Source organism: Populus alba, chromosome 13, assembly GCF_005239225.2.
Source record: "Populus alba chromosome 13, ASM523922v2, whole genome shotgun sequence".
Lineage (NCBI taxonomy): Eukaryota > Viridiplantae > Streptophyta > Magnoliopsida > Malpighiales > Salicaceae > Populus > Populus alba.
The window spans coordinates 6,298,952-6,309,017 of record NC_133296.1 but is presented as its reverse complement, the minus strand read 5'-3'; the positions used below and the strand labels follow the sequence as shown (position 1 = coordinate 6,309,017).

The window sequence follows — 10,066 nt, the reverse complement described above, 5'->3', positions numbered from 1 at the left end:
ACATGCAGTTGGATATAAAAAGCAAAGGCAAAGGCTTTTCTTTTGCAGGAGATTTTGCCCCAGAAACTGCTCATCGTTCCTTTGAATCTGTCTCTCCACTTGTCGTTGAATTTCTAGTACGTACTTAAGAACACGTGAAACTGTAAATTTAAATCAAACATGTGATGTAATACAATTTAGATCATAAATTAAACCATGATGTCTTTTAAGGAACAAAAGCAAACCAAACCCCTGTTTGATAATTTAATGAACAACCCTAGTCCTAATAATTGAAGAGGTACCGTAAATGTTTTGGAATGGAAAGATTTGTTCAGCAGAGAAGTTCTGGAAGAGGAAAATTCTGACCGTTTTCTTATCTCGTTATTTAAAGAGTTGGAAGGTTGAGGCACCAAGTTTCATGAGTCTGTAGTATACAAAAGTACAAATGGTGAAAGAACGTCTGCAATAATGCCATCTAAACTGATATTTGCCCATGTTCCATCGGAGAAGACAAGCTATTACCGATTTGAAGCCAAAAACTGAGACCATTTCATCTGCAGCTGGAACTGGACTTTGTTATGTGGTACTGTAACCCTGCAATTGACCTACCAAGCAAACCAAAGTTCCACATGAAATTGTAAAGATACATGATGCACTCGAATCAGATTCATGGGAATGCAAAAAGGAAACTGAAAAATAATAGTTGTTTATATGGTAATGGATCTTACATAACACTCATTTGAAAATACAGACATGCTAGCTGAATAGCTGAATACAAAGCTATAAGATGCTCACGATGACATGCAATTCAGTATCAATATGCCTTCGTACATAATTGCTACTAAGTATTGGAAAGAAAATAAACAAAAATATTTATGATGCTGGAAGGCTTGCCCATAATACAACTGCAGCCATCCTAGTTGTGAGCTATACAGTTCCTACCAGAAGCAACTCAAGGCTCAGCCTCCCGAGGAAAAGGAGGAGCAGAAGCATTATTTCCCAAAGTAGAACCTTCATGAGAACTGGATTGAGCGGAGCCTTCATTGGCTTCTTTTAACCCTTTCAGTCTCTCCAGCTGAAAAGGAGGAGCAGAAGCATTATTTCCCAAAGTAGAACCTTCATGAGAACTGGATTGAGTGGAACCTTCATTGGCTTCTTTTAACCGTTTCAGCCTCTCCAGCTGAAGCCCCCCAGCAGAAGCATGGGAACTTGCTTCGCTAGATCCTTCCGTTGAACCTTTTTGCCCTCTCTTTTTCTTCACCTTTTGAGCCCAACCAACAAGGCCTACTTGCACATGCTCCTCGAATATTGATTTCTTGAAAGTACTTCCCATCTTTTCAGGGAAAAAAAAAAAGAAAGTCAAGCTGAAAAGTTTCACAAGCAATGGCACAGTTACATTTAAACACATCGTTACCCACCTGCGAGACAAGGGCATAAAGGGGAAGAGTGCTGTAGCTACAGAGTACCTGAATAAATACCCTGAATTGAACAATGGTGTTTATTGATTAGCAGGGAGAGTTATTCAACCAAAGTAGTACAGGATTTCAGAGGAGAAAAGGTCAGCAGTTTCTACCCTATAATTAGCCGTGGAACAATATATTTGATTTGTCCCATTATGCAGGAATCAAAGCCATATTGAACCTGTGGATGGATAGTAACATATTGTTATTGATATTATCAAGTCCATCTCAATGAATCCATGATGAAAACACACCACAAAAGATCAGCTTACCCAGATCCAAAAGAAAAATGCAATTTCAAAAGCATTTTTGGAAGAGGATGAAATGGATCAATAAGTGGACAAAGCCAGGCCTGTGGAACCAAAAGTGATTATCTGATGGTTTAACTACTAGTTCCCCTTCTATTGCTACATGTTTCTCAGCAACCTCGTATGCCAACTGGGTAATTACATGCTCCAGCTTAGTGCCAACAGCGAGAAGAAGCTGAAAAACAATTGATTACATGAATCTTGGAATAGGAGTAACAAGACGTAGGAAAGTGGAAAAAAACCCACACCAAGGTAATTGCAGTTTCTTATAGAAAGCCAATGAGCTAGCTCAATCAACAGGTGATCAACTTACAAGACTTGAGTTCAAGTCTCCTATGAATCCAAAATGTTTCTCATTGCAAGCCAAGTTTGCATAAACATGCTATACATTCATATGAAAAACTGATTACAAGAAAATACAGAAGTGCAAGGGTGCATAAATGCAAGAAATAGTTCATATACATTACATTAAAAATTAACCATATCACTATGATGACTATTTCTATGTGGATGATAGTCATTTGAAGTTTCATTTGGGTTAACTCACAATATTAATCTGACACCAAGGAGTAGCCAGGGGTTTGGTGCTCATGGAGATCTAAAATTGTTTGTGGATTCATCTACATCTCTAAATGTTAAAGGGTATGATCAACGGTTTCCACTTTGAGGAAACTCCATGCATCAACCACTGTGCTATCTAAAGATCCAAACGAGTCTTAGTTAATTGTCAATAAGAAAGGTAACAACTTGTCACAAAAAAAATCTGATAGTAAAAAAAGATGCTGTCCCTGATTCAACCACAATACTATGTCCTCCATGTTCCATTAAAGCAATAACTTGTAGTTTAGAAGTAATCACAAGACATCTAAGTTAGTTTATCTTCTTTTGTAACAATACCACATCTCTTAAGGATTGCATTCAAGATGGAAACCAATGATGATCAAACTAGAAAAATGCTGCTGTTTCATGTGAGTGACTGAATTTATGGTAGAAGACATAGGCAGGAAGCATTAACAAAAAACCACACTCCAATTGGAACTCAACAAACTGGACACTCGTCCAAATAATGTCAACCTTTTAGAAAATTGGGGTAGGCAGAAGCAGGTCATGTTTCAAAAACTATTGTCAATGTAACTCTCTAAAACAAAAACTATAACATTAATGACTTGGATTCAGGAATTATAATTCTTGTATATAGACTCAAGCATGTTCATGACTTTGTATGTAAGAAAGTTTGGAAGAACTAGGGCATTGCATGTTCACTGCAAGAAGAGAGAGAATATTTTCTAAGCATGTTTCTGCATTTTTCCTCTAATCAATCTCCCTCCAGAACATCACAACATTTTCTGATTTAAGAGTTTCATGAATTAGTGTGATCTTTTTTGAGGTAGCTGAAACAATAAAGTACATTAAAACACCACAAAAATTCTTAGGAGAGGACAAAGAAAGAAGGCACATGTAAATTGGTAGAAATATAATTAAAGAGTACAAGTCTACTCACAATTAAAGGAATGAATGCTATCCAGAAATATGTGTGCCAACCTGCATGAGAAAAAAGAGAAAAATCACATCTAACAGATATATCCCAAAATGAGCAGAGACAGCAAAAACCATATGCAACAGTTATCAGATTTCAATTTTTCCTTTGTGTTAGGAAATCTATATATGGCCTTAGGAATGCAGTCTAGAATTGCAGGATTCATGCTACAAAACTCTGGTATTCCTCCAAAAACAGTAACTTTGGGAATTTAGAAGCCTTGTCTTCAATAAATTAACTTCTTTGACCCTTACAGGGTAAAAGAGACATCATGACTACATAGTACATTTATAAACTTGCCTTGTTGAACCAACCTTCTAAGTTAAATATTTTATATATTGATGACTACCACCACCTTACAAGCTATTGCCAGGAGAAATAGCGATAGATGATCCACATCAAGCAGGAGAACAAAAAAAAAGGGGACAAATCGCCATAGTCCAATTTCAAAAAACAAAGTATATGACTATTAATTCAATCCAATGGGTAGTAGGTTCATATAAATCAGTGATCCAGAATAAGAAATTGTGGAACAGACTTATAGTATATTCTCAGGGAAATAATAATGAGGATCGATCGAAGAAATTTAACAAAATGAGTACAGAATATGTTGGCTGGTAGTTTAACAATTCAAAAGAAAAAAACAAAAACATGAACACCAAAAAGGTATGATTAAATTTTGCTTGGAAGAACCTAGATTGATTTTCTGTAGTGAGAACGCAAGTTTAAAATTAAAACAGGAGAGATGCAACAACACTTGACAACTGGCACAAATATCAAGTAATATGGTCTACAAATTAATCAATGGAGGAAGAGCATACCACTGATATTCAGCAATAAGAAGATGACCACAAAAACCCAAAGATACCAACTGCAGCCATGGAATTGAGTGAATAAATGAGCAAATAAATATAAGAAATGTAATTAGACTAAGAACAAGCAAAACAATCAACATGAATGGCTAGCCTTAAAAAGGTATTCTTGGACATCACTTGCCTTATACCAACAACTGTCTTAAAGTCATCTTCGAGGGAACGCACCATGTATCTGTGAAAATTAAACTTTGGGTTTCCTTTGGTATGTGTCTGCAGAATAACCAACAAATACACAGAGAAACAAGTAATTAAATGCAACATATGAAGATACAAGCTAATGATTGTAAGACAAATCTGACCTTGCATGAAATACTTTACCATGATAAATCCTAGCCGTAAAGTTATGTAATCTGACTTGGTCACACACGTATAGAATTGCTTGAAAAAGGAATGCTGAAGAGACAAACAAAAATGAGATGAAACAAAAAAAATCGAGATCAGGACATGGTTCCTTGAGTTGCTAAAAAGATACTGATAGTTGTTCTCCTCAAATCATTTTTAGTAGTTAACATTAAAATTATTTCCTCATGAGGAACGTGCTTTATTTTGTTTTTGATATCAAGATAATGAAAAGAAGAATGATGATTAGATTTTTGGTTAAATGTCAAAGTAGGGAAGAGCTACATTTTTCTTTGGGAGGATATGAAAATGATAAGATCTGCAGATGATGATTGCACCAGAATCATGTAGCCAAATGACCTGCAAAATGAATTGTCTGACCAGGCAACTTTATTTGATGGCTTAAAGAAGCCAACTCCCCAACCCGCACAAATTAGACTACCCTGAGTCCAAATCTGTTTTAGGATTCATTTCAAGTTCCAACTCATTTTTTGAATTTCCTTTTTTAGAGAATATTCTCATCTGGAGTAGGATTGTCTATGTTTATTATGGGATTTCCTTATGAGTATACCGATTTGGATTTGGGCTACCTCTATAAAGTAAGGGTAGAATTATTACCCAGATGACTTACCCCATAGAGAATATATATCTTGTTTTGAAATGCTTTCCATAATTAGAACCCAGTTTGGCATAACTTTCTGAATATTATTAAACATGTCAATCCACTCCAAACTCCAAGCCAAGGCAAAGAGGTTCTTAAACCATATGATGTGATGCCTCTTAAATGTCCACAGGTCCCATTGAAAGACACTCATTGCTGAAGAAAGCAGGATAAAATACAGGGGGGTGGGGGGCTTACCAGCCATACTAGCAGAGCTGAATTTTTACCAATTCCCAAAAAATGCTCCTTGATAAAAGTATGTTGTTCGACATGGGTGAACTTTTTTTTTCAAAACTGCAAGATCAAAGCTCTCATATTAGAAGCAATGAGGAAAACTAACTGCTAAAAATGGTTTTCCAAGAAATTGGGCAAGGGAAACTGATTGTGTCAGCCAGTTTTTTCCCCTCATCCACACGAAGTTAATCTGGAATAAGGCATTGTTTGATCAGCCCGAGCTCTAATTCCAGTGACAACTAAAAGTTTGTGAGCAACAATGTTTTCAAGGTATCCAGAAAAATTAATGATAGATGCAGCAGCTAATTATAACGCAAATCAAAGACAAAGGTGCAAAAACATTTGCCACATATCTTTACCTTGCTCTGTATCATAGCGATCTTTTGCAATTTCATTCTCCCAGTGTTTCCATTGACGAATCTAGATCATGGCAATTGATCACAAATGAATCATAAACATTGAGAAAGAAAAATTAAGTACCCTGACCGCCTTAAAATTTAAACAAAAACTGAAGAAAAGTATTAGGTTCTCTCACCCTTGCACCTCCAAAAAGAATGGTGAGAACACAGAAAGTTACATGGACAATGGCCAGGACAAAGATGAAGATATGTAGATGGTGTATGGCTTCCAAAGATAACAGCGGTACCTTGCCCTGAAGAAAGGGAATAAAAGAGAAAAATGATGAGGGGGAAATCATTGTGATTTATCAGCACAGATGCAGAAACCTAGAGTGTCAAGAAAACATGAATTGCAAATCAAATGCATAGGATCAGACCATATCACTGTGCCACAACACAATCTGAAAGAAGAAATTATAAAACTGTTCTTCTTTTCCCTCATTACATTCTTGCTTCACCTTTTACCTTAGAACTTTGTTAATTTGGCCAGCATTTATACCTATATGTACTGGGTGATATCACAGCACTATCAGCATCTACCTTGTATGTCCCAGTTGTTATACAAGTTTACAGAATAAGGAGTTCAATAAGACCATACTATACACATATAATTGAAACAAGAAAGTCAATCAGGAAGCATGGAAAAAATAAACAAATTCTACCATCATTATCTTAACGTGGAATACACCTTATTGAAAATTGATTTTTAAGAAATGAAATAGACATCACTAAAAACTCATGTCATCTTTAATCAGGTGTATAGCTCAAGAGCAGTTAATATTGGCATTTTTTCTTACCACTAGCATTTAAGAATGATGATAAATAGAATGAACGGACAAAAACAATGATTATAATCCAATTCTTTTTATAAAATTTATGAAAATCGATGCTATATAAAATTGAAATTCACATGGTTATAGCTACGCAGATTAGTTCAAGAATATAGCAGTAAATGGTTGATCATATTCCTTTTTTTTTTCCTACCATCAAACATACTGCAAATATAATGAATCTCGCTAACATAGAATTCCCTTTCAATAAACAATGATATTGAAGAACTCTTGCTGTTCTAAATTAATCCCAAGTGTGTATCAATAAATTGGAGATAAAACTAAATCTGATTCTATTGACACAGTGGCAGCCAAGGGAACAAGAGTATCCAGTCAAAACAGAAAACGTTGTAACTGATATTTTGATACGATTGTGATAATGTTTTTGATTTTTGAATAGCTTATGTATAGGAGGAAGTAATGGAGAGCTTGTATTTAAATACCATACATGGCATACATCATATGTATCTCTAAGAATAATAGAACTTCTCTACTCTTCAAACCTCTCTTCCAGTTAACGTTTACAGAGAACAACAACAACAATAATAGTTGAGGAAATAAATAAATGTTACCTTTCTGGCACAATAACCATGATTGGCTTCTGGTGCTTCATCCAGAAGACGCCTAAAAGTGCCAGAAATGGTACCAGGAAAGAAGCTTTGAAAATGTTTAGTTGTAGTCGTAGAATAGGACTCATGTCCTTTTTCTTTTTGCTTTTCACTAAGGCGACAGGGAAGCAAGTCGTTAACCACATTCTCTGGCACACATGTTTTAGCTATGATGTTCTGGGAAACTGTCAGCAATAGAGATATGAAACCCAAAAGCATCAACTCTGTCAACAACAAAAAAAAACAAAAACTCAATCAAAACACACAGGTAAACCGTTAATGATGTTTGTCTATGCAAAGCATAAACACATAACTCTCAGAAAGACAGCATTAAATGGACAGATTCGTTTGTCAGACAGTAAAATGCAAAGAGTCTCTTTTTTCCATTATTTTACCAAGATCCTTTTAATCATCAAAAGAAAAAAGAACAGAAAAGGACCCAGTTTCCAATTCCCCAGAAAATCCTGGTATTGTACTCGGACTTGGGAAAAAGGTGGGAAATTTAGGGTCATTCCCATGTAATTAAGCGAATACGATGCAACAACGCAAAAGGGTAGAGACACGAAAGCTAAATGTGAATGCATGGATAGAGAAAAGGAGACCTTCTTTAACTTTTTGAAGGGCTTCATAGAGGGGTTTCTGGTTCTTCCTCCTGAGAAAAATCCCACAATAATGAAGAAGTCTTTCAACAGCAAGAGAAAGGGCGACTATGACAGTGCACAAAGCCGCCACCACCCATGTGGGTGTGTACTCAAGCGTCTCTCCTTCACTTCCACCACTCATCTCCCACTCACTCACTCTCTCTCTCTCTCTCTCTCTCTCTCTCTATAACCACTATCGGAGTTTTGTTCAATACCAGGGGAGGCAGGCTAAAAGACAAATAACGAGCACGAAGCTGTTTCAAATAGTGTAGTTCTGTATTTAACGAAGTAATAAAAATCTTACCAGTTCGAAGTAGATACTTTTATATATCTCTGTATTTAAGTCACTGATGAGATGGAGATGGAGATGGAGACAGTTGTCATTACTCATGTGGTCTGTGTTGTGTGACTTTTGGAGAGAAAGATATTTAGAACACAGTAATTTTCATGTTGGGAAGTTTGAGGTTGTTGTTTTTCTTAAGTATGTTTTATTTTAAAAATATATTAAATTGTTATTTTTTATTTTTTTAAAAATTATTTTTAATATTAAAATATCAAAAAATAAAATAAAAATAAATATTAATTTTAAATGAAAAAAACTTTTAAGGATCTCTACTGTGTCATAAGTGTTGGTGCGTATAAATCTTTTTTTTTTTTTAATATGAAAGTATTTTTAAATCAAATTATATCTTAATTGAAATTAAGTTTTTCTAAATGATTTTAAAGATGCATTTTTATTAGATTTTGGTTTTTTATCCTTGATAGAAAAATAAATATATTGAAGATAAAAATATATTTTATTAAAGAGACATAAATATAAATTTAAATAAATATGTTTATAAAATAGTTTTAGAGTGGATTTTCTGTATTAAAAAAATACAATAAAATAATTTAAATGACTTGATTTTTTTTTATCTAGAAATAGTATGAAACACTGTTATCAAACTAATAATATTCTTATCCTTAAAAAAATTAATAAATTATATTGAATTTTGGTACTAAAATGAACATATTATTATTAAATGTTAAAGTAAAAAAATTATTTAAGAGGATTGATAATTTGTTTATGCTTTATGATAACGAAGTAATTTAATTTTATTTGTAATAAGAATATAAATATTTAAATTTTGGGTTGCTTCTCTCTTTTTCCAAGAGATTGTTTAATATTATGGTGGTTTTTGTTTTTTGCCCAATCACAAAGAGAAAATCATTTGATTAGGATGTTTGAGAGGATAGTTATGGTTGTTTTTTAAAATATTTTTTATTTAAAAATATATTAAAATAATATTTTTTTAAAAAAAATTTTAATGTCAGCATATCGAAATAATTTAAAAATAAAAAATATTAATTTTAAGCAAATAAAAAAAATAAAAGTTTCAAATTTTTTTAAAAAAGCTTTTGAAATGTAAAAACAAACAAGTGCAACTTTTGCTTTTCGTACTGGACATCATATGAACATGTCTAAAAGTGTGGTTTCGATTGCTTTTTAAAGTGTTTTTCACTCAAATATATTTTAAAATAATATTTTTTTATTTTAAAAAAAATTAATTTTGACATTAAACACATCAAAATAATTTAAATGCACAAAATATTATTAATTTAAAACAAATTAAAAAAATAAAATAAAATTCAATTTAAAAAAAAAACATTTTTAAAACATAAAAACAATTGTATCTCAAACCTTGGTTTTGTAAAACAAAAAATAACTTGTTTTTTATTTTAAAAAATCTATTTTTTTTAAATTTTATATATAAAATTCATCTCGCATAAGTTTTAACAAAAACACATCATTTTTATACCTATTTTTTAAAATTACAATTAATTTTTTTTCTTAAATCTAATTTCTAAAGCAATAATAACGAAGGCTATCAAAACGTCAAACACATGCTAAAGTGAAATTCAAAAATCTTGGTGACAAGTACTGGGGTCTATAATAAGAAATTAAGAACACGCAATCCTTTTTCGCTTTTTGGCATTTTTTCTTGTCTGATCTGGCAAATATTCTAAGGTGATGTGATGTCCAACCTGGCATCACACCACCTAAGAATGGTGGCGTGGTGGTGGGCCAGAGAGGTCCCATGTGGTTGACTAGACCGCATGAGAGCTCTTACATGAATAATTACCGTGTGCAGTTGTCAAGTCCTTCACCGTAGGATGGCAAGATGATGAGTTGTCATTTTACTGTACATAGCTATT

At 33.4% G+C, this 10,066-nt stretch overlaps 1 protein-coding gene across 1 annotated transcript; it reads right to left on the bottom strand.

Moving 5' to 3' along the window:
• Positions 1–669: 669 nt before the first annotated feature.
• LOC118042410 (MLO-like protein 1) lies at positions 670–8,156 on the bottom strand. The gene is given in 14 exon segments (XM_035050068.2): positions 670–1,312; positions 1,398–1,458; positions 1,553–1,620; positions 1,712–1,747; positions 1,749–1,922; positions 3,249–3,289; positions 4,106–4,155; positions 4,281–4,369; positions 4,478–4,552; positions 5,358–5,467; positions 5,753–5,813; positions 5,929–6,045; positions 7,194–7,453; positions 7,832–8,156. Coding segments are annotated over 14 exon segments (1,704 nt in total). The 5' UTR covers positions 8,013–8,156; the 3' UTR covers positions 670–931.
• Positions 8,157–10,066: the final 1,910 nt, after the last annotated feature.